Raw genomic sequence first — 24,223 nt, 5'->3', positions numbered from 1 at the left:
TTCTGCAGGTCTGTGGTTCTGCAGGATTGTTGCTCTGCAGGTCTGTGGTTCTGCAGGTCTGTGATCTTGCAGGTCTGCGATTCTGCGGGTCTGTGGTTCTGCAGGTCTGTGGCTCTGCAGCTGTGTTGTTCTGCAGGTCTGTGATTCTGCAGGTCTGGTAGGTCTGTGGTTCTCCTGGACAGTCTCAGGGCAGACATGGTGTTGGTGACATTTAGAGATAAAAGCAACACTACGGGGCATGGGGAAATTGCTATTGGCAGCAGAGAAGATCTGACAGGACCACAAGGTCCCTATCTAATTAGAGCACCACTGGTAGACACTGTTTTCCTGTTTACGCTCAGCCAGCTAGCCTAGCGCCTGGCATCCACACATACATAAAGGCCTATTGTTCACACAGGCATGCACTTAAGGGAACACTCTCTGTACATCTCTCACGCTGAGTTGTTTGTGTCCGATGCCACGGCACCAAAAGCGCAAAGCGCCATAATAGCATTATCTACGCCGCACAACAACTAACAAGTTGGAGGGGAGGCTTGAAGGCAGATTCTACAGTCACACACTGAGGATTCAACAGAGCTTTCCAACAGGAGGAGGTTGGCTTGGCTCTTGGTTCTGGGTTCTTGGCGACTCAGGGGGGTCTTAGCTACGATGGCAGAGACAAATGAACACATCAGAGTGTTGCCTGATGTCTCAGGGTTTGGAAGACAGGAAGTCTTTACAGTCTTAATTACTGAACGATTTCTGGAGCGCCTCTGGATCCCTCCCTTATGGGGAGGGGGGGGGGGGGGGGAGATGGATGAGCGCAGGAATCGGGGGGACACAACGTTGGCCCCGGTGGTTGATGTGATGGCTGGTTGTGCAGTGCTCAGCGCTTCGGGGTAGGGGTGGGGGGGGGGGGGGAGAGGGAGGGGGGTTCTTCTCTCTGGCCTGCCGTCCTCTGTGTGAGCGACGGGGGACTGACAGTCAGTAATTAGCATCCTGGCCTGTCCTTCACCAGAAGTGCACCGCCAGGGATACTGCCAGGCCCACCTTTAATGCAGTATTGACCAAGGGGCTGGCCACCGCATTTGCTGGTCAATGCTAATATCGGAATGGAGCCAGGGATCAATAGTGCTCGTGGTGGAGGACAGTGGGTGGTAGTGCATACCTTACCTTTTTCACACACACACACACACACACACACACACACACACACACACACACACACACACCAGGTCAGCAAGCACACACACACACACATACACACACACCAGGTCAGCAAGCACACACACACACTCCTCAAAAAACATCTCTCTCAGCAAGACACACCTGCTGCTGCAAATGGGAGAGGAAGATAATTCTAACAGATTCATCCTCCTGTGTTTGCAGACGCACATAACCTCACACAGCCAAATCCCAATGATACTGCTCCACATCAGGCCTGGCCTGGCTCCAGAGGGGAGAGAGGGGAACAGAGAGAGGGGGGGGGGAGTGAGGTAGCACAGAGGCATGCGTGGAGAAAGGCCTTGAAATTAACAGGCACTGGAATGGACTGTGAGAAATGTCAGGAAACACAGGGGCTGGGGCTAGGGAGTAATCGACCAGGAATTTAAAAGAGCTCTTTGTTTGCAGCTGCCCGTGCTGAACACACACAGGGATAAGCATCCTGTACACTCCGTAACTACGACTGCTACACACACACACACACACCTGTTGCAGTCTGGTTACAAGGCAATTAGGTTTATTTATCACAATGTTCTGAACTGGTACAATACAAACAGTTTAGGTTTCATGAAAGGTATACTGAACGTAAGAGAGAGAGAGAGAGAGAGAGGGAAGCATCGATGCAGGCAAGGAGAGAGAGAGACAGACAGAGACCTGGGAGCTCATGGGAGAGAGAGGGAGCAGGAGAGAGAGATAAGCCAGACAACAAACACTTCACTGCACTAAAGGTCTATACTCTTGTGGCACAGATATGAACATTCACACGAACAGCCCCTCCAGACAGGCAGACCAAACAAACTGCAGACTCATACGTCTCCACCCTTTCCTTAATTTTCAACACACACGCACACGCACACACGCACACACACACACACACGCACACGTCTTGAAACTTCACCGAGCACAGGGCCAAGTCATAGTTAAGTTATGTATGGATGAGTGGAGATGGGGGAGGAAGGGGGGGGGGGGGGTGTGCTTTAAGTAATGGGCCAGCTGGGTTCCAGAGGAGCGTTAGCAGCATCTGCTGTTTACGCACTCCTGTTGTTCTTCCTGACCCTGCACACGCACATGTACACACACACACACACACACACACACACACACACACACACACACACACTCTCTACCTCAGACAACCCTCATCATCTCCTCCTTACACACATACGTGCATACACCCACCCACCCACCCACCCCCACCCACACCCACACCCACACACCCTCCAGTCCCGCTGGAATAGCGTCTGCTTCCTCGCTCCCTAACGCCTGGACCGGGACAGAGAGAACAATAGGCTACATTAACAGACCCCTGGTTCCCTCCCAATCTCAGGAGCAACATTTCCTCCGTCAACTTTCATTATTAACTGTAACCTTGTCTGATGTAAGACATACTGCCCTGAAGGCGCTGACAGAGGCTGTTTGGTTGACGCAGGGGTGTGACCCACTCTACTTGGCACACTAGAAGGCTGAATTACATTCTCAAAGCCACGATTGCTTAAACACACACAAACGCACGCACACGCACACACTCACAACCAGGCAGAGGACTGGACTGGAGGTTACCATGGTGTCAGGTCTAATGAAACACCTTTAAAGCCTGCTTTATTCACTATGAATAGATAGAAACCACCCCCAACCACTCACACACACACTCACACTCACACTCACACAGACACACACACACACACACACACACACACACACTGAACTTACACCTCTCAGATTACAACCCACCCTTTTCCACTTTGTACCAGGCCCATTTCAGAATGGAGACAGAAGAGACTCAGGACACAGCTTTTTATAAAATAGATACGATTGTCCCTCTCAGGCTACCAGTATCTACCAGTGCCATATTGTGAATGAGGGTAAATGTCATTCACCATACTGAATGAACAGAGTGGAGAGTGTATTCTAATTTATAGGAGAGCGGGGGCGAAATAGTACAGTGCTCCTCAATTCAACATCAGCTCTCTGCATGAAAGCTCATTCAAAATCATTTCAAAAGGTACAATGACTTCAAAAAAAACTCATTTCACAAATTACATTTTTTTTGGCTCTTTGAGCACCTTATGAATGCCAACCTTCTCTCTCTTTGAATTAGCTGCACACCAGTGGAAAAATGTCAAGACTCTTTTTCAAACAATGAACGTAAACACCAACTTAGAAACAATTCCCTGCATGTGACCAGGAATGTCTGAGCCCCACGGTGACAACAGCTACTTTTACTACTTTTATTACGACATGACCCCTTGTACAGAAAGGCCTATCCACGAGACTCGACCAGGAAAAACTCTGGGCCCTTGGAGAGTATGGTTTTGTGGATATTTTAGATGGTAAGGAAAAACGACTGGCGCTATGTCATTAATATGACTCAGGTGGACCCTGCATGGGAAAATGAGTGGGCAATTAGGTAAACACGAGCGCTTAGTTTCGGTTTGCACTACTCCTAAAATGTTTACACAATCCATGTTTACTGGCTGTGTAAGGACCAAAGGCTGTGTGTGTGTGTGTGTGTGTGTGTGTGTGTGTGTGTGTGTGTGTGTGCCTTATAACCGAGGTCACAACCCGAAGGCATGTTTTCCAAGGTAGGGGGTTGACAATGTGCTGCTTTTCTGTGTGTGTGTGTGTGTGCGCCTTATAACCGAGGTCAACAACCTGAAGGCATGTGTTCCAAGGTAGGGGGTTGACAATGTGCTGCTTTTCTGTGTGTGTGTGTGTGTGTGTGTGTGTGTGTGTGTGTGTGTGTGTGTGTACCTTATAACCGAGGTCAACAACTGAAGGCAAAACCAAGATATTCAATTTGCAAACAACTAACAATTATTTGTGTACGTCTGACGAGGAGCACACAAGAAACCGTGTCAAAGCCAAATTGCTTTTCGCAAAAAACGATCTAAACATGAATAAGTCTGAATGAAACAGGTCAAATGCCGTGGAAAACTCATTACCAGTCCATTGTTTGGATTGCGAGCTACATTGGACTTTAGTCAAGAGGGGAGAAATGACAGGCTCCTGGCTTTAATGAAAATACACACACACACACACACACACACACACACACACACACAGGAAAGCTGCACACTGTCAAGCCTCAAGAGGGGGCAGAACGAATAATAAATGACAGAAATATGACTCATCAAACAGCGGCAGTTCAAAGTGCACCGGCGTCAACTCCACCGCATGACGCCAAGAGACGTGGCTGAGTGCTGCGCGGCGAGAGCCGCCCGTAATCACCGATGCTGCTCGTGAATGTCGTGACATTTCTTGGTAATTGTATACAGTTAAATTAGTCTTGCGTACGCCTATAGTGTTATTTGATGACTTCACTTCTCCCTGCGCTGAATCACCTCTGCCTCCTTTCTCTCTCCCTCAGCAGCCAGCAGACGAGCGGTGTTTGTGGATGAGATATCTCTACCTCCCGCTGCTGTGATTGTCAACGACCCACCGCTGAGAACATCATCACCCTCATCAGCCTCTGATGCTCCCGTGCCTCCCCTCACATACACACACACACTCCCATGCCTCCCCTCACATACACACACACACACACACACACACACACACATGCAGTTACAGGCGACATTCAGCCCTGTACCTTCCCTCATAACGTCATCCGTGTGATCGACAATAGAGAACTGTCTATTCGTCACAATGAAGCATTGAGAAAGTTGGCTCTTCACAGAGACCTAACAATAGGTCTTCTACATTCCACAAAGCTGCCTCAACGGGGCCAAGGACAGTTCTGCCACATTAAGTACAGCAGCGTGTGTGTGTGTGTGTGTGTGTGTGTGTGTGTGTGTGTACAGGCAGCTGCAGTGCTGCGGTTGCAGGGAGACCTCTCTCTCCTCCAGGGAGGCACAGCGGGGATCAGGCAGCGGGCTAATTGGCTTCAGTGTGGTTTCTTCCTCTTGTTCACATCATGTCCCTGGACAGAGCCCAGGCAGGCAGCTCAGGCAGCAGAGTTCCAACTGCAGCAACACCACACACACACACACACACACACACACACACACACACACAGTGCTGCTGAGGCCCTTAGTTATCCCCAGGCAGCAACGGTCCCATCTTGCCCTTTTAATAAGACGGTAATACCAAAGTTCAGTTTCATAGCGCCATTACTCCATGACGGACGTCTGAGGGAGCAGTAGATTCTGTTTACCTACGGTACTTAGAGACCAAAACCGGATATCACACCTATGTTGTCTTAAACTCCGCGCTGCCTGGGTTTCTCTCTAAAAAAAAAAAAAGAAGCTACACAGAGCAGGCTAGCATTTCTATATTTCTTCTGCTTTGAAATAAAAATAAGATAAATGTGAAAAACACATTTATTTGTAATGTGAGTGTCTTATAAGTCCATATGGGCTGGGCGCCATTGAGGTGCAATGACACCTCAGGAAATCCAAAGCAATAAATCCTATATAGGATGTTATCGCATGGAACTGACACCAATGGGGTTTGTTGGTGGGGTTGAGGTGAGATGAGATGGCTTGATACCCCGGCTTCATCCCTGAGCGTTGTCGTGCCGCAGTCGTTGCTACGGTAGGGAACACTAAGTGGGGTCGCACTAAGTGTCAAAACAGGCCTTCCAGAGCCACAGGTCCCTACAATTATTTCTTCTTTGAATCTGCTACAATGGCAATACTCTGTTCCAGGCGACAAACAGAGACATCAGATCTGGAAAAACAGGCTCGAGGGGGGGGGGGGGGGGGGGGTGGAAACACAATACTCAAAAAGAAACTCCCCCGAAACCAACAAACAAGAGCGGCTAGTTTTGCTTCATGGTTAATAAGCTGCAGCTCGCTCCCCGGGAAAGAGAAGCCACAATGTTTAATATGAGACTGCAGGGCGGAATGATGTAAAATGACCCCTCCGTCCATTCTGTTCTGCCCCGCCCCCTCCCTCTCAACCAATGGATGTCCTCCTTGTCTGCCAAGGCAACACATTGTTGTTGTTTTGTCGGCAAGGGAGATGACAGTGTGTTGTCATTCGGCCGGTTTCACCCGATACATGTATATATGTCAACCGGATAGATTTGTAGTCGTGCTGATCTGGAGCTTCTTCAGAAACATGGCTCGTGTGATTGATGTGGTGAAGATGCTTTTCCTTTGAAACAACCCTCTATCCCTTCCTCTCTTCTATCCTGCTTCTCTTCTAATCTCCCTCTCCTTGTTCTACTGTACCACTTCACAGTGGAGCAGAACGGTCCCCCAAAGTATCTCTCCTTCCAAACAAAAGAAACACAGAGAGAGAGAAAGAGAGAGAGAGAGAGAGAGAGAGAGAGAGAGAGAGAGATGGATAGAGAATGAGAGAGGGGGATGGGGGGGTGGGGTTAAGAGAGGACTGAAGAGGGTTCAGCGGTGCAGGGACAGAGAGCGAGGACCACTTATGCACCCTGCCACCCAGCATCACCAAGCAGCGGAAGACGGATGAAAAGGAGCATATCGCAATAATAGAAACGGCTAGGGCGCTGGGGCAGATCGTTGGCTGAGGACAGGGTTGTGTGTGTGTGTGTGTGTGTGTGTGTGTGTGTGAGAGAGAAGGAGTAGCCAACGCTCAATAACTTTAAAAGGCTTTAAAAACTACTGAGAAATAAACTGTCCGAATAGTAAAAGAAAGGATAAAATCAAGTCAAACTTACAAAACTGAAGAAAAAAAACAGCTAAAAACCGTGGCTCACCTCAAACTAAGACAAAGCCAACCAAACACAGTGCAGCACCTGCTCTGAATGCAGCGCCTTGCAATCAGATCCACCTGTCAGCCAGTCACTTACTTTTCAGCCAACTCACATTTCAACATTTCAGCTCACATTTACAATAACACTGTTTCAGCGATGCAATTGACAATCGGTACAGTTTATAGAGGGTTCTGTTGAAAGACTTATAGTTGAAGAAATAAATCTGTACCATTACTTGCTAAATCCAGAAAATAAACAATAAATAAGACCATAAATGGTCCTATAAAAATGTCTTTGTAGGGAAGGAGGTCCACTCTTTCAGTGTGCGTGACTGTGGGTGTGTGTGTGTGTGTGTCTGCATGTGTGTGCGCGTGTACGTGTGTCTGCGTGTGTGTGTACGTGTGTGTGTGTGTGTGTCTGCGCGTGTGTGTGTCTGCGCGTGTATGTGTGTGTGTATGTGTGTGTGTGTGTGTGCACGCGTGTGTGTGTGTGTGTGTGTGTGTGTGTGTCAGACTAAGACTGGCTCACTATGACCTCGTTTGTCAACCTCCAGCCCAGGCAACCTGGAGGGGGCCAAGAGCCAAATGTTCAGCTGTCTGTGAGACAACAACACCAGGGCCTGAGGACCCATGAGCAAACAGCATATCGCTATTTCTGTGAAACCAAAACGAGCCCTGAGCCTCATATCAGCCCTCGGCTGCCAGTGTTTAACCGTGACACACATTGGAGTGTCAGAGCAGGACGTATGGGTTTTCACGGTCTTGTCGCTTGATCATCAGTTATGCATGAAAACTTCGGCTAACGCCGTTATTTGCTCGAGACAATAAAGCTGGCCACATATTTGCATATTGTGGCGCATGCTGGAGCCCAGCGATAAAAACTGCCTATAAATCAGAGTAAACAGACAACCAAACAAACAAACAAAGGCTGATGGAACAAACGAGAGAAAAAGGCGGGGAGAACGAGAGGGAGGGAGAGAAACACAGGTACTGGAGACCTGATAGGACCTGAAACTCACTCAGACTGGAGTCTAATCTTATCTCAACACACCAGTTACTACTAAAGGTGTGTAGCTACCTGATTTTCAACTATTACAGAGGGGAGCGTGTATATGTGTGCAGTATGTGCATATGTGTGTGTGTGTGTGTGTGTGTGTGTGTGTGCAGAGCTCACTCGGTATCATAATCTCCAGTCACGAACATAATAAGCTCATCAAATTGCTTTTCTTGTAAGTCATCATGGCCAACCAGGCATTGGTCGCAATGGAATCTGGTCTTTTCTAGTGCTGTTGGTTGTGAGTCATGGCAAAGGGTTGGATGAGGTCAATCACTTCAATGGGAAACAGACGGGAGTTTTAACTACCCAGAGAGAGATATAAAGGCAGCTTGTTTGTGAGAGCCTGTCTGCTCAGTGGCCTTTGGAGAGGCATGTTTCTCAGGCGGCAGACAGGGAGCAGGGGGCACGGGGGCAAGGTGGGGGCACTGCCAAAAGAGGCCTGGCGCCCTGGTTGGAGAGGGCCATAAATTGGGCAGTGGCAGCGGGGGTGTGTGTGTGTGTGTGTGTGTGGACAGAGCAGACAGCCCAGGCTGACTCCGGCCACATGAAAAGGGCTTCCCTGGTGAGACCCCCACTGTGACCCGTCTGTCAGGCAGCTGTGGTTGACCTGTGTTGTCCTCACACTGACAGGGCAGACCAGACCGGACCAGACTAAACTAGACCAGACCAAGCTAGGCCAGACCAGACTAAACTAAACTAGCCTCTAGCCTCATTGCCACTTAGCCTTGCACAGCCTACAAAATGTATTGTTTATTATTGTTCTATTTTGGAAATTTGTTATTGTTATTTTATTAATATTTAGCTATTTTGGAAATTTTTGTCAATATTTGCTATTGTTTTTTATGTCCCATGCACCAACCTCACCAAGTCAATTCCTGTATGTGCAAATATACTTGGCCAAATAAAAGATTCTGATTCTGATTCTGACTAGACCAAACTGTTCTAGACCAGAGAAGACTATTCCAGAATAAACTAGACCAGACCAGGGCATGGATAGTCTAGGTAAAGGCCAGGCTAAATGTCAGTGTAGTATCAGGATAATTGCATTTTAGACATATAGCAGATGCCTTTATCCAAAGCGACTTAAAACAAGTACATTTGTCTAAGTAAGTGAATCATCTACACATCAGTCATCATAAGAAAAACAAATCTATGCTAGGACCAAGGAGCCATTGGCAGTCACAATGCTAGAAGAAGGAAGAATTACTTTTTTAATTTTTGTATATATTTTTATTGACAGAGAAACTGTACAGGGGGGTAGTTGGGATGAAGAGGTCTTTAGGAGGGACAGTCAAGATGTAGCCTGAAGAGATGGGTCTTCAGTCTACGGCGGAAGGTAGGTAGTGATCATGAATGGAAACTACTTCTTGGTTTGACCATGGTGGTGAACACAGTCTTGTCTGTTGCAGTAGGTGCAGTCTGAATGTTGTGGGTCATAAAATGGTGTGTGTTCTAACTAAGCCATCAATGGGCAAATCCTAGAGAGTCAACACCTTACCTATGTAAACACCGGCAAATATGCAAATAAAAACCACAGAAACCATGTATTTGCATACAGTACACACATACACACGCGACAAGCCACGCTTAGACAACAGAGGTGGAAGTCAGCACATTGCTCTCTTAGTACCCATACTGTATTTCCAGGTCTACCTCTTCATCCTTTTGCTCAAAGAAGTCATGAAGGTCAGAGCTGGAGAGGGTGAGAAGGACCTCAACTTTCCTCACTGTGTGTGTGTGTGTGTGTGTGTGGACAGATATATGTGTGTCTCCTCGTCAGTAGAAGTGTTGAACCAGTGAAGGAGCTGGGCTGGGCTCTTCTCCCAGTCCCTGAGGAGCTCCAAAAACACGCAGGCTCATTTGCAGCCTTGGCAGAGGGCATACCATAACAGTCCTCCCTCCTCCTCCTCCTCCTCCTCGGCCTTTGACCGGCCGCCACTGCTTCACAGCTTCAGCTACAGCCATCTCTGTTTCCCAGCCCATCCCCAGGGCTCCACACCGCTCCGGCCTGAGTGCTTCAATCAGGCCAGAGGAGAGATATCTAGCCTAGTGAGAGATTGGAATGCAGCTCCAGTTCTGCAGCCTCTGTGGTGTGGAGGCTTCAGTATAGTTCAAGACTTCTCTGTTTACATGCTTCGGAGAGCAGCGTCCTTTAAGCAGTCTGCGGTGAGGAAATCTTTTGCACATTTCCCAACTGCAAAGACACAACGGAGGAGTGTAAGGGAGGTTTCACGTTCACATTACACTGGCTGCTATTCTGCTCGTTGGACCGCATTCCCCAACTGCCACCTCCTCTGTGTGAAAGCTGAGGGAATTCTCAGAGGCTCTCATTACAAGTGACCTCCAAGACGATCTTTCCACTTTGATAGCTCCACGAGAGTCACAGTGTGTGTGTGTGTGTGTGTGTGTGTGTGTCTGTGCGTTCCTGCGTGCATATGCGTATGTGTGTGCTTAAGTGGCTTGAGGCCACGCCATCTTCAAACAACAATTCGCTTACAAGAGCAATGCTGGGGACAAGATGGCACCCTGTGATGTGGTCTCTCTCAGCAGAGGCAGGGGAGCATTATTGACCAGGACTCTCTATGATGTGTACTACCTTCCCCGGGTCCCTTCTACAAAAGGAGAAGCACACACACATCAATAAATCATTACAGCCAGAGAAAGAGAGGGGGGGGTCTGAGAAGGGAGCGCAGAGGCGTAGTAAAACTGAGTCATACCTCTACTCTCTGTGGAATAGAGTCATGGCCTCGTTCAATGTTAATCTCATTCTCGCACAGACCTGCGACAGATATGGCAGCTTATCACTATGGAAAAAATAAAAAGACATTCACTAGCAAGAAAAGACAGTTTGTCATTTCCAGTTGAATAATAAATAGGAAGAGCTCAGCTTCTTTTTTTCTTTTCTTTTTTAAACACTAAGATAATGGAGGCAAGAAAAAGGAGAATAGGGAGACCCTGCCTTGAGGAAGTATAGGACATAATGTACACACACACACACACACACACACACACACACACACACACACACACACTTCAAGGGAGGCTGGTGGAGGTCAAGCTCAATGTAATGCATAGAATGAAATGTGGAATGGCATACCGTTCCACGCATAACAATGAGCACTTCCTCTGATTTCTACCTCCACCAGCCTCCCCTGACACAGCTCCAGAGGACCAATGGAAATCATGTGGAAAATGGATGCCAGAAAAAACACCTGTTTGGCAACAATTCCATTCCATACACGACTCAAAATTCCCTGAAAAACATTCCGCTTTCTTTCATCATAATAACAGACAACCGAGGCAGATACAGTACCTTGTCACGGATAACGGGACTAATCTTCGGACATGTTTTGTTTTAATACCTGCAATGCCACTATGATGCAGCCTTGCCAATATTTAATCGCTTTAATACTTTAATTATTCACCACCATCAGATAACTGAAGAGCTTCATGCTCTTCAAGCGGTGTGACGGATTTCCCACAGCCGGTCCTGGTAATATAAACATGCAAGGCTGCTTGAACAGAACACCATTATTTTTGAAGCCATTATTGAATAGCAGCACCCTGAGAAAACTCACTTGGCAGTTTCACAGCTGACAGATCCATATCGTGGTTGGACATATTTCTACCAACAACAGTGAAATGAAACAACCTTTGTGAACATAGGACATAGTGTATTGTATACAACACAACACAGCTTGGGGTTGTTGTTTTTTTTTTTAAAAGAAAAAAAGAGCCCACTCTGGGATGAAGGGGACTTCAAGACCAACTGAAATGGAGGAGAGGGAACATGACCCTCACCCTGGGGTCAGCAATGACAGTCTGACAAATATGTCAACCCTTCTATTCAACAGCTGTGGAAACTCCATCTTCTCAGAAGGGGAGGGAGGGGCAGAGACAGTGTTTTAACCGTGTTAACCATACATTCACACCGAAAGCAACGGAGCGGCCCGGAGATCAGTCGTTTTCAATGCATGTCCACCACATCCATTGATCTGATCGATTTGACAGTTGTGTGGGGGGGGGGGGACCTTTTGATGCACATTCTTTTGCGAGGGACTTTTTGCTGTTGCCTGGCCCTGTGTGAACTGATCACGCCACACACAGAGAAGCCAGCGGTTTTGATCTGATTATATAAGACCTCCTTTCAGGAGCAAGAACAAATCTGTAATTCTACCAGGAGGGATGTGGTTATTAGCGAAGAATAGAAAACCGGCAGTCGTGAACTGAATAAGGAGCGGTGGTGCTTTCTCCATAAATACTGGTCACTGAATAAGCACGGTAGTGTAGTCTTAGAGTAGAACACCCACAGTAGTATAGAGTATACAAAAATTCTTTGGAGACAAAACTGTATACATTATGGCAATAAGACACTATGTAAATATACCATACAATACTATTACATCATTCAACCCATTCATGTTCCCTATGAAGGTTATCTGCGGCTCCAGCGTAGTGTGTGTGTGTGTGTGTGTGTGTGTGTGTGTGTGTGTGAGAGTACAGTGACTACAATGTGTTGGTGTGTGGGTGTGTTGAAGACAACCTCGATGTCCTTTACGTGGAGATCAGGGGAACTGCCATGCATGCAGACTTAACCGGGTGAGAATGGCCAGATCAATAAACTGTTGGAAAACCTAATAAGCAAGGCGAGGCCAATTGCCTGAGCAAGGGATCTGGACAGCCATGAATTCTGATGAGGACGTTCTGTGCTCATCTATATGGAGCACGGCAACTCTGCAGGGGAAAAGGGTATACCAGCATAAGCCTAGAGTACCAATGACAGGCTTGGGAAATACACCTCCTCTCTTCCACCTGCGTCCACCTGAGCTTGACTCCCAGGGGAACCCCGTCGAGATGGATAATGAATCTGTTGGGCTTTTTTTTTACTTTCAAGGACTTAAGTGTTGATTTAAACGGTGTATCAATGCAGGTATTCACTCTTTTACATCCCGTCATGTACATTACTGACCTGATCAGAGATTCTAAAAAAAGCTCTAAAATGTAAGGATGCAGGTCCAAAGAACGCAGAGAGTTGCGTGGGCCAGAAGTTGACCCGACCACCAGGCAAAATTCAGGTCACGTGATCAGGAAATTGAACTCTTGGGTCGTTGTCATGAAGACACAGTGGGCAGTGGGGCAGGATAGCCATGCCAACAGATAATCACCAGCCCTCACCCTCTCAATTCCCATGTGTGGAAGTTGGCACTGGTAGCTGGCTGAGTGGGTGGGTGGGTGGGCGGGTGGTTAATGTGGAGGTAGGTTTGTGTGGCTTTGATGTGGGTTAGGTTGTCATGGCATCACCAGACAGTAAATCGATTCCTCAAGGTGGAGTGGCACTGCCAAACAAGCTGAGTGGGTTGAAGCCCATTGACGCAGACAGCTCTCCATCGTGCCAGGGCCAAGCCCTGAGATTGAGATCTGTCTGGGGTGTCCTTCAATGCTTTTTATTACCCCCGGGATGAGAAAACACAAAGACGGACACACACACACACACACACACACACACACACACACACACACACAGCTGTGGGCCTATCTTTCCCTTCCAAACCCAACCCCTGGAGAAAAAGGGGGAAAGAATGAATCAAACAAAACAAAAGGGGCTCTAAAAATACTATCCATCTTTGCCAAACACCTGCAATGTCACGGGGGGGGGGGGAAAAAGACGGGGGAAAAAATACATCAAGGAACATCTGTGGACATGTGAATAATTACCGAGGGGAGGCGGAGGACAGAATCCACCCCAGCCTGCACGAAAGAAACACGAATCCCATCACTGTGATTGCATTTCGCCTCAAAAGGCCACTAGAACTGGAGAACAATCCGTATACCCCGTCCTAATTTCTCATTCTTATGCACGCGCACACACAGGCAGCTCAAAAGGGAGGGCTGAGGGCCAGTTATTTGCAGACATTAAGATTCCAAAAAGCCAACTGTTCCCGTTCTCCTGTGGTGCAGAGCCAGAACCAGAGAGAGGAAGAGAGAGAGAGAGAGAGAGAGAGAGGGACAGGCAGGAGAGGAATAATAAGACCACTGGGCAGAGGCCTCTCAGGCAGGGGTACCACCCTATGTACTTAGAGCAGCAACCTTAACAACGGTCAGATATATACATTCACTCTTCTCTCGCTCTTCTCCTTTTCCTCCTCCTCTTCTCCCTCCTTATCCTCCACCCACCCTCCATCCTATCCTCTTCCTTAATTCTCTCCCTCCTCCATCTCCTCCTCCTTTCCCCTCCTCTGCAGCCTTTCCTCTTCTCCATCCTGTCCCTCCTCTGTTTATTTGCTTCTTTTTGAATATGCCCTCTTTAATTTCTGCGTCTCCTTCAGAGGACACAGAGAAACCTCAGGAGGTTTCCTGGGCAGAGATGCCAGCTGCCACTTCTGGCCATGTCTCCAAGTGCTACTCACCGCAGCATGGAGGGGCACTTCTCATTCACATCAAGGCCCCAGGCTAACAGGAGAGGCTGTCTGGGGGGGGGCAGGGGGGGCAAACTATGAGCTCATATAACTCTATATAACATATAACATATAACTCTATAAGGCCTCTCCTCCTTCTATGGCTGTGACAGTTATGGAATTTTGCATAACCGCCGGTTGTCAGGGAAATAATAGTTATAACCTTCATAACCATTTCACAATGGGGACACAACTGTAAGGCATGACAGAGCCAAAATAACCTTGTAGTCGACTGCTGTTGCTATTACTGAATAACTAATGAATACCTCCAACGGTTTTAAGAAGATCTATTCATTGATTCAACAGAAAGCAAGAAGATCAGGCATAAAAGTGTGCACACATGTGCACACATGTATTTAACAAAAGTGCCTGCCATATGAACAGAAATAATGCTTTTGAATAAATAGTCTACGTAAACAAAATAACAACAGGCAGCTGCCGGTTGATAAATAGAAAAACTACACAATACAAAGACACACTAAGCCTACTGTAGTCAGTGCAAATAGACTGTTGTGCGTGTCCTTTTAAAATAACAGGCTGAAAGAGCAAAATAAACGTTCTATTTAATAGCAAAATAGGCGAACTATAAGAACTGTTCTGTCTATTATTAGGCCTCTTCCTTTAAGTTCCGTGCCAGGAATACGAGCATATTTACCTTGTCCAGCTTGAGGCGTAATAATGTTCCCTGCTGTTCTAAAAACTCTCTGAGGCTGTGCTCGTTGCGCAAATACATGTATTTTCTTGCAAGTTCGCCATCAAAAGGTAAGCGACCCTGGTTGTCGCGCCAGCATGCCAGGGTATCATCAATGGAGTCCAGTGGCTCTTCTTGGAGGTAGCGCGTCATTTCAGTGACACTCTCATCGGGTAGGGGGGGGGGGGGGGGGAAGTGCTTCGCTGATCCCCAAGGTTCCTCTTCTTGTCAGGGGGTGGCGAAGATGACAGTAGTTTTGCTTTATTCAAGCCTACCTCCTCTCCTCCCAGCATCTAGCGGGAGCTTCAAAAGGGATAGCGCATTTCTTGAGGGAGAGAGCGTGCGCAACTGTCTCTCCTTCAAAATACAAAACAGTTTGATAGACGGATTATTGGAGCAAAACAATTGTTAATAATCATTTGTTTACAGTCATGCTATTAGGTGAAGCATATCTACATGGAAATAAAAATCCACATTTTAAAATTCTATGTATTTCAACAGTTATGACGGTCATTTTTTCTTTTTTTCCACGGCCGTCCTCTGTAACCCTGTAACTGTCACAGCCCTACCTCCTTCTGTACTTTATAACATCCAATCTTCTCCTCTCCCTCCCTCCCTCCCTTCTCCACTTCCATATTTCCATTTAAAGCAGCTGTAACCGAGCCCCTGCCTGTTGCCTCTCGCCACCCTCAGACAACACACAAAGGAACAATTTTCTCTTTATCTGGCGCGGGGTCATCCTACCCTGACAGTCGTTGGGGGACGGTCTTGCGTTTGGCCGTTTTCACTGCTCAAAAGGCGCATCATCTTCACAGCCCCCTCGTGCCGTGATAGCGCTCTAAGAGCTCTCCCTCCCGCCTCCTGTCACTCCAACGTCATGCCAACAGGCACACGCAGTGCTTATCTGGGGTGTCCATGACAGGGCTCACCCTGGTGGGGAATGACAGCGTTCACGGATGAAGAGAGGGAAACAGCTCCTCCTCCTCCTCCTCCTCTTCCCCCCCAGGTGACGATCTCTCTCCCAGGCTGCTTTGCTTTGCCAGAGCAGCTGCATTGCCAGGCCATTGACTCTGCTGCTTTAGCTTAGCCCTCGGGGCTAATGCTCCCTGTGACAGACGAGGCGCTACGCTAGGCTAGGCCACGTTATTTTTACGGACCATTTAGACGCTGACCTTATCTTATCTCCTGGGGAATAAACAACTGCAATGATGCCTCACTGGGCGGAGGCATGGTGATGAGTGGTGTGTGTATGTGTGTGTGTGTGTGTGTGCGTGTACTGTACCCTACCCTAGGGACATGGCTCCTGCTGACACTGCGGCACGACACTCTTGTCTGAAGAATGAGGGGGAGGGTGAGTCAAAAAATATATATATATCAGCACACTCTGCCTTTGAACATGCCTGCCAAGTCATGTCTTCTCTTGGAGCGAGAGAGTGAGTGCTAGTGAGAACTAAAAGGCGCAAGATCATATTTAAAAAAATAAAAAATAAAAAAATTTTCAGCGTTGTTACAGGCCTATTCATTACCGCGCAGAGGTGGGGGGGGGGGGGGGGGGGCTCGGCGGCGTTGACAATGAGAGAGGGATAAACAAGAAGCGGCCGGGACGCCCCGTGTCACTCCGCATCTGGGTTTAGATTGCCAAGTCGCGGGCTCCCCGCGTGCGCTGTGCCAAGTCGCGAGTCTTCGCCAGTCATTAAGACCGCTAGGCGAACGCGACGGAGGGACTCGAAGCAGTTGCTGCCGCGCCGCTCGGCTAGGAATGACAGGCCCGGCAGAACCAGCCTCAGAGCCTCTCTTCCCTTTTTGTTTCTCTCTCTCTCTCTCTCTCTATGAGTTGGGGATGGGGGGAGTGGAGGGGTGGGGGGGAGGAGGATTGTGGAAGTAGAGAAGTGTGGGAAAGGGAGAGAGAGAGTGGAAGAGTGGAAAGGAGGGATAAAAAGGAGTGTGAGGCGGTGCAGGGTGGTGCTGAAAGTGAGCAGCAGCAGGAGGAGGAGGAGGAGGAGGAGGAGGAGGAGGAGGCTGTGCCAGGGGCGGGGAAGGAGAGAGGAGAGGAGAGGAGAGGAGAGGAGAGAGGGATGCTTTTAGTATTCACAGCAGCTGCTGCTGTCTGGGGCCTTCGTGCACCCATCCGCTCGTTCTCTCGTTCCCTCCCCACTGACGGGCTGGTGGGCGGACGACGGGATGGAGGGATGGAGGGTGAAGAAGTGTGACAGGGTTGGGGAATGAGCCCAGAGAGAAGCCGGTGGGAGGGGCTGTTGGGTAGCTGTACCGTCAGGTGCACTGCTGCGACACTCCCTGCCCCACACACAAACACACACACACACACACACACACAGGGATGCAGCAGGCCGAGCACAGAGGAGATAAGAACACTAGTGATGTTCCATCTGCATTTGGAATGCAGAGTGGCATCGCAGCCAGTGAGGGCAGGGTGAGGGGGGGGGGGGGGACTCGCAGTCAATCAGGAAATACTTCAACCTCAAAGACACTGGGTCATAACTAAGAGCTAATAAAGACCATTCATTTGAACACAGCCAGATTAATCACAAGCTTTATTCCACCATCATAATGTTATCATGGCTTTTCCACCACAACTGTGATTTAGAGAGTGTGTGTCCCCCTTTATGCCTCGGGTCTATTGTCCTTGTGTCCCTCCATGCGTGACAGAAGCAGGACTTAGTGACCTTAGCTGTCTGGTTGCTTTTCTAAGGGGGCCGCACGGCAGTAAAGGCACTCTGAAGCCACCCTCGCCCCCCCCGACCCTCCTCCTCCTCCTCCCCTCTCAGAGTGACAGCTCCACAAAATTAATAGTACATGCCTGGCTTCTCCTGACACCGCCATGGGCCCTTTAAATGTGAGATCTTACAAAGAAAAGAGAGAGAGTTTTATTAGGTTTTCTCAGGGACTGTTGTGGTATGCGAGAAACACACATTTGATTACAGCTCAAGTAATAAACACAGGGGTCGGGATAGAGAGAAGACACCCAGAAGAGTGTGACACTTCATGGCTGCTACTTTCACAGTGTTGCCCAACACACAGGTTTTATGGGAGAACCAACACTGTAGTAAATTACTACAGTTCCAACCACAGAGTTTCATATTCCTTATGTTCTTATTGTAATTACTGCGGTTGGAACAGTAATATTATATTATTAGCTTTTATTGACACTTAGCCTTCTGCTAATGGTTTGGTTCAGTGCTACATTGATAATGATAAAGGATCCAATTCAAATGATCAAATAAAATGGTGTTTGGTGACACGATCAATGTTGTAAAGGAGCACATTCCTGCTGGCCTCGAAACGCAGCTGATAGACAGATTGGACAGGGGCAGATGTTGTTGTTACCGGGCGGGGGGGGGGGTGAGTTACAGAATAGATACACTCAGCTGGTTACAACAGCCTAGTCGTAAAACCACAGCCAGCACCGTGGGAGAAACACCATTAAAACACACACACACACACACACACACACACACACACACACACACACACACACACACACACACGGACGGACGGACAGCTGCAGTACTCCGCTGGGCTAAAGATGGGTAAACTGCTGTGTAATGGTACTCTCATGACTAGAAGGGATCTGTCAAACTGTCAAAACACTTAGATAGTAAAACCCATACAGCAGGTAGGGCCTAACTATAAACAGTAGGCAAGCACACGCTTATTCACTTTCCACAACAGACAAGAACCATGAAACACTGGAAAGCCAAGTCACTGTTATTGCCACTTTTATCTCTCAACATAATGGCCGGCATAATTGTACAAAATTACACATTTACAGGTGACCTACATTAACATCCCATTCATCTCTAGGTACAAGGAGAGCCTGAGTACAATGTTGTTGTTGTTGTTGCCTCGCGGGAGAGAGGGCTGACTGAACTATTACAGTATGTATTCACTATAATTAGCACGGACTGAAACAAGCAAACCCAAAAGATTACATAATCGATGACACGCCTACTCTACTACGAGTCTCTAGGCCCCGTGAGGGATGGAACCCTCCGATCTGCCCTTCCTTCAAGGTTATTATGCATTTACTACAGCCAGTACCTTCTCCTCCCCTGTGTGTGTGTGTGTGTGGTGTGTGTGTGTGTGTGTGTGTGTGTGTGTGTTCTGCCCTGAGCACGTGTGTTTGGAGCACAGGATAACACTCTGGACATGGGCATGCCTTTCCAATACTGACCTGGAGCCTCTTAGAGCCAGTAGAGAGCATTGGCTCCACTTCTATTGGGCCACAGGTTTAATTGTCATGGCAAAGCAATGTGAAGAGGATGGGTCTCTCCTGAATGGCACTTTCACCGGGACGTTAGGTGTTTTTTAATCAGCAGCCCCACCCACAACACACACACACACACTCAGCATGTGAATTGCACACGATCAGGAAGATTTACTGTTACATTTACTTACAATAATGTACTAAGCTATCAGGGTGAATTATAGAGCTGTGAAACACAGAGAGGGGAGGGAAGGAGAGAGAGAGAGAGAGAGAGAGAGAGAGAGAGAGAGAGAGCAGAAGAAAGAAGTCAAGGAGGAAAACACAAGAGAGTAGACGCAAACCAATGAAAATGACTTAAGGGGCGGGTGAGAGTGGGAGTAATTGAAAGAAGCAGGGACGGAAAGAATAGAGGGGAAATGTGGAGAGGATGTGAAGAGGAGGAAAGAGGCCAGTGCCACAATGAAATGCTGAGGTTATTCTCATTGTAGGTACTGTCGGCAGTGGGTACACATATCTGACCATGTGTACTGTAACATTATTTAGCAGTTCAACTTCAGGTACTTCCTGTGTCTGTCTTACATACTGCTCAACACCATATGGTGTTATGGCGCTGTGGTGCCATGGTTACCACGGTATACATTACAGACATTACAGACAGCCGCTGGAGCAGACACCTGGAGGAGGTAAAGCCCAACTTAGCCCCAGTCCTGACTTCCAGCCCTGACCCCCAGCCCTGAATTCCAGCCCTAACTTCCAGCCCTGACCCCCAGCCCTGAATTCCAGTCCTGACCCCCAGCCCTGACTTCCAGCCCTGACTTCCAGCCCATTATCTCTAAGGACCAACATTTACATCAACACCTGCCGGATAACATTTGATCCTCCCAGCCAGGCAGCCACCTCATCTTTGCATGGACGACCCATCAATGATGGATGATGTGTGAATTAAATATGAGAGCGAGGGAGGGAGAGATAACGACTCAGAGCCCCTACCCGGCTCCACAGGTATTACCCTAGCTGTAGCATCTTCAGACACACTTCTGTAACAGACAGTTGCGGCATACTTACGGGGCATCCCCTTAGAGAGCCACAGGTAGAAATGTGACCCTAATACACTGAACACACAATCATGTCTGTAAGGTGAAACAGAGAGCGGTGTCTGTTCTATTGATCACATTTCTACCTGTAACACCATGTACCGTAGCACCAGTGGAATGCACTCCAATCTTTATTCACAGATGATGATACTGAAGAGCAAGAGAATGAGAGAGAATTCAGCAAGAATATGAATCAGGCTTTCGAAGTTAATGCTATATTTAGTCTGAACCACAGTATTGTAGAATTCAGTATTGTGCACGACTACTACCACCACCACATCCAAACAACAATAATAATAAAAAAATTAAAAAAACACCTAGAGGCATTCCACAAAAATGGAGGGTATCCAAAAGGCCTGGAAAGTTATGGGACAGAAGAAATCAATAGGTTTTTAACAAAGAACCACAGAAAATGCCTGTGCTATGGAGGTGTCAACTCCTCATCCTCCTCTCGGAGAGTCAAGAAGCAGGGCCAGCGCAGCAAACTGGGGGATTTAAGACTGTAATTAAATCAATTAGACTTGGACTCACCTCAAGGCTGCAGGCCTGGCTGGCACCATTAACAAACTCCAGCTAAGTGTTCCGAGTAGAGTGCCTCTTCAGACCATCAATCAACCCCCCCCCCCCCCACACACACACACACACACACACACACACACACACAGCTAGCTAGGCTACCACCTCCTCTGCCCCCTCAGACCCCAAATGAGGTAGGTGGCATATCAATTGCCCTTGCTTCATTTACTAGAGATGCACCGATACCACTTTTTCATTGCCGATACCGATTCAGAGTACTGAACTTTGAGTATCTGCCAATACCAAGTACCGATCCGATAAAAGGCTCTTTTTTGGAAATGTGAAATGCTACTGCCACCCCTTGAAATACTCGCCTTGCAAGTTTTACTGGTGTCTGTCTCAAGCATTAAGTAAATCCAGACCAGACATGGTTGTTATTGTTGTCACCGCACTCGCGTGTCATCTCAGCTGTGCAGCATATGTTTGGCAAGTTTTTGTCAAAGTTTGCGTCATAGCATCGGATCAGTGAATAATCTCAAAATTCCCGATCCAGCATTTCAGTCCAATATAGGCCTCAGTGCATCTCTATCATTTACATGATGCGTACCATGTGTATAGAAATGCAAAACCACCGTATTTATATGCACACAAAGATTACAGAGCAAGGCCTCTGAAGCCCTAGATAAATACATGAAAAGTACAGTTGTAGATAGCCAACATAGTAGCCCTGAGTGTGTGCAAGACACAAGACAATCAGCCAGTCTTCTGACACTGACACCTCAGGACGGATATTGGAGGTCACTACATGGCTCATACGATTGACCTATGAAGTTCATTTGGTTTTGAATAGTAACCAAAGCCCTGCCCTCTCCGTCGGATAGGTATACCTGCTCAAGGTTGACAAGACATTCAATGACATTTTCGATACAATAGTTGAATAAGCGTTGTCAGTGACCTGACATACCTGGTTTCACGGTCTTCAGGCGAATGGGCTCTCGAAAGTGGCGGATGACAGCAAGAGTGTCGCGGTTCGTCAGCCCGCTGACAGGGGTGCCATTTACCTCTAGGAGCACGTCCCCGGTGCAGGGCAACCTTCCGACGTGACAAACAATCGCCTCCGAAATCACCTGGCCCAGGTGCGGGAACTCTCCGAGCTCGGCCCCCCCCAGTACCTCCACAACAGAGCCGAACTCCCCGGCATTGCCCCACGAAACGGCACACTCCTGTACTTTGCCGGACCAGTGCTTCTTCTTTTTCAGCGTTTTGGACATTATTAATCCCCCTCGTAAACCCTTAGAGAAGTCCCAGAATGGTTGTTTGTTAGACGACGGGAGCTTTTTCCCCTTAAGCCGCAATCATGCAAAACACAATTATTGCACAAGGACGCTGGAGCTGAGATGAGACAATCTGGTTACGTGTGTTGTATTCCATCCCTTGAACAGCTGTCCTTTTAAAACAATGTCCGTAGGTATACTCCTTAAATTCAATTATTCAACCATCACCTGTCCGCAATAGAAATGCAAGACCGTCTGCGCCAGTGTTGTCGCAGGAGGAGGTGAGATCGATCGTGGGGATGCTGGTGTTTCAAATCTAAAGATCGTCCCCCGCTCTGAATTCCAGGGTATGAAACCTATTGCCTTGTTCTGAGAACTGCTCCGATTACTTTCAATAGAGGCATATACTATAGGACGTCTATCGGTTCCTAATAGACAGTTATACAGTATTACGCACAAATCCAATCAGTACATTTTTAACACTTCAGTTGCGGCAATACAAATGAGTAAAATTGAAGAGCACTGAAAGAAATATCCGAGAACTGTGAAGCTCATCTGAAGGGTTGAGCGATAACAACTGTTGCCTGAATTCACATCAAATGACACAATTCTTCATCCAAGTGGACTGTGCCAGTTACAACTTTGGTGCACCTGTTCTATCCTGTCCTCCTACGATGACATCAGCAACGCATTCCTCCTTGGAAACGGACAAACATACCTGTCCCCAGCGAGTGTCAGCTACTGCTGGGAACTTGCTCCTATTCTTCAGCCAGTCGCCTCTGCGCGCCCTGTATCATCGGCAGCTGTGACGCCCCGTGTAGTCTCGCTTATGATTCAGCCTTGGTGATCTCACCCTGCGTAGCCGAGCTGTATGGAATGGGGCCAGGCAAATTATGAGGAATTGCCCAATAACTTTTTAAGTCATTTTCTCCTTGTTGATTTCTTCAAGGAAAACCCAGTAACTAATTGCCGGGGTTTGCCTCCAATCAGACGGTGGGATGAGTGTAAAACACTGCACATTAACCAATGGCATGGTTGGGCGGGTCTACTGGGATAACCGGCTCGATGAGCTCGCTTGATTTTGTTCACCGTGCGTACCGGGTAGGCAGCTAGTAAGATCTCCCATTTTTCGACCACTGACATTCTGCGCACATTACGCGCGTATTTCACCATCCGCGCAGAGTAATATTAAATCAAGCGCACAAAGTGTTTGAATATCGGTAGGCCTATTTGAAATAGTGTTACAATAACAGAAATGCCCAATTCTGAGAAACAATGTTTTTGTGAAGATTGATTACATAGCTTAAGATATGCCATCTTGATTGCAAGGCTACACCTGTTTGGGCAAAATGAGATTCCTTTGTCACATTGATAATCCATAATTCATGTTTATACACATGGGAACAGCACTTTTTCCAGCATTTACTTGAATCACTGTTATACAGTATGTGCATCTATGTAGGCCTACTGCCATGAGGATAGAAGGGAGATAAGGTACAGGCTACTCCTTGCCCAACTGTGCCATCTAGTGCTTGAAACAAGCAGACCCAGAGTATGTTAATAACACAACTGTCTGTCTCTCTCTCTCTCTCTCTCTCCTGTACAATGACTGTGGTAATGTATTGCAGACATATTGACAGGAATAGGGAGAGTTCATGGTTGTCACCAAGTACTACAGTACAGTATGTGATTATCAACCACAGAATCCTTTCAATCACAACAACAAAGGACAGCAGAGCAATTCATTTCAAATAGAAGTCAATGGAATTATGCTGGAATTTTTTTTTTTGGGGGGGGGGGGGGGACAAAGTATGAGATAAGTCCATGGGTTTATTCAGCATTAGCTCAGGTTTCATCATAAACCCTTGGATTGAGCACAACATTTTCGTGACAGAATCAACAGGTGATGAAGGATCATCAAATCATGTCCAAATTTGCCCTTGTCACCTCTGAGAAATTGTCTGCGCGGTTGGGAAATTGCATCAGCGTTTTATCCGTGGCGGGATTACTCTGCAACCTGTACCAATTTCTACTCCGACAC

General features: G+C 47.6%; 1 protein-coding gene across 1 annotated transcript in view; it reads right to left on the bottom strand.

Moving 5' to 3' along the window:
• Positions 1 to 22,958, bottom strand: part of magi3a (membrane associated guanylate kinase, WW and PDZ domain containing 3a) — a 107,479-nt gene extending 84,521 nt beyond the window's left edge. Inside the window, exon 1 of the mRNA XM_083675562.1 lies at positions 21,873 to 22,958. Within this exon, the coding sequence (XP_083531688.1) occupies positions 21,873 to 22,179 (307 nt within the window). The 5' untranslated portion in view covers positions 22,180 to 22,958. The remainder of the gene's footprint in view (positions 1 to 21,872) is intronic.
• Between the last annotated feature and the right edge of the window lie 1,265 nt (positions 22,959 to 24,223).

Source organism: Argentina silus (genome assembly GCF_951799395.1).
Source record: "Argentina silus genome assembly, chromosome: 8".
Lineage (NCBI taxonomy): Eukaryota > Metazoa > Chordata > Actinopteri > Argentiniformes > Argentinidae > Argentina > Argentina silus.
The sequence above is the reverse complement of the archived record's forward strand: the minus strand, read 5'-3'. Positions and strand labels throughout refer to the sequence as shown.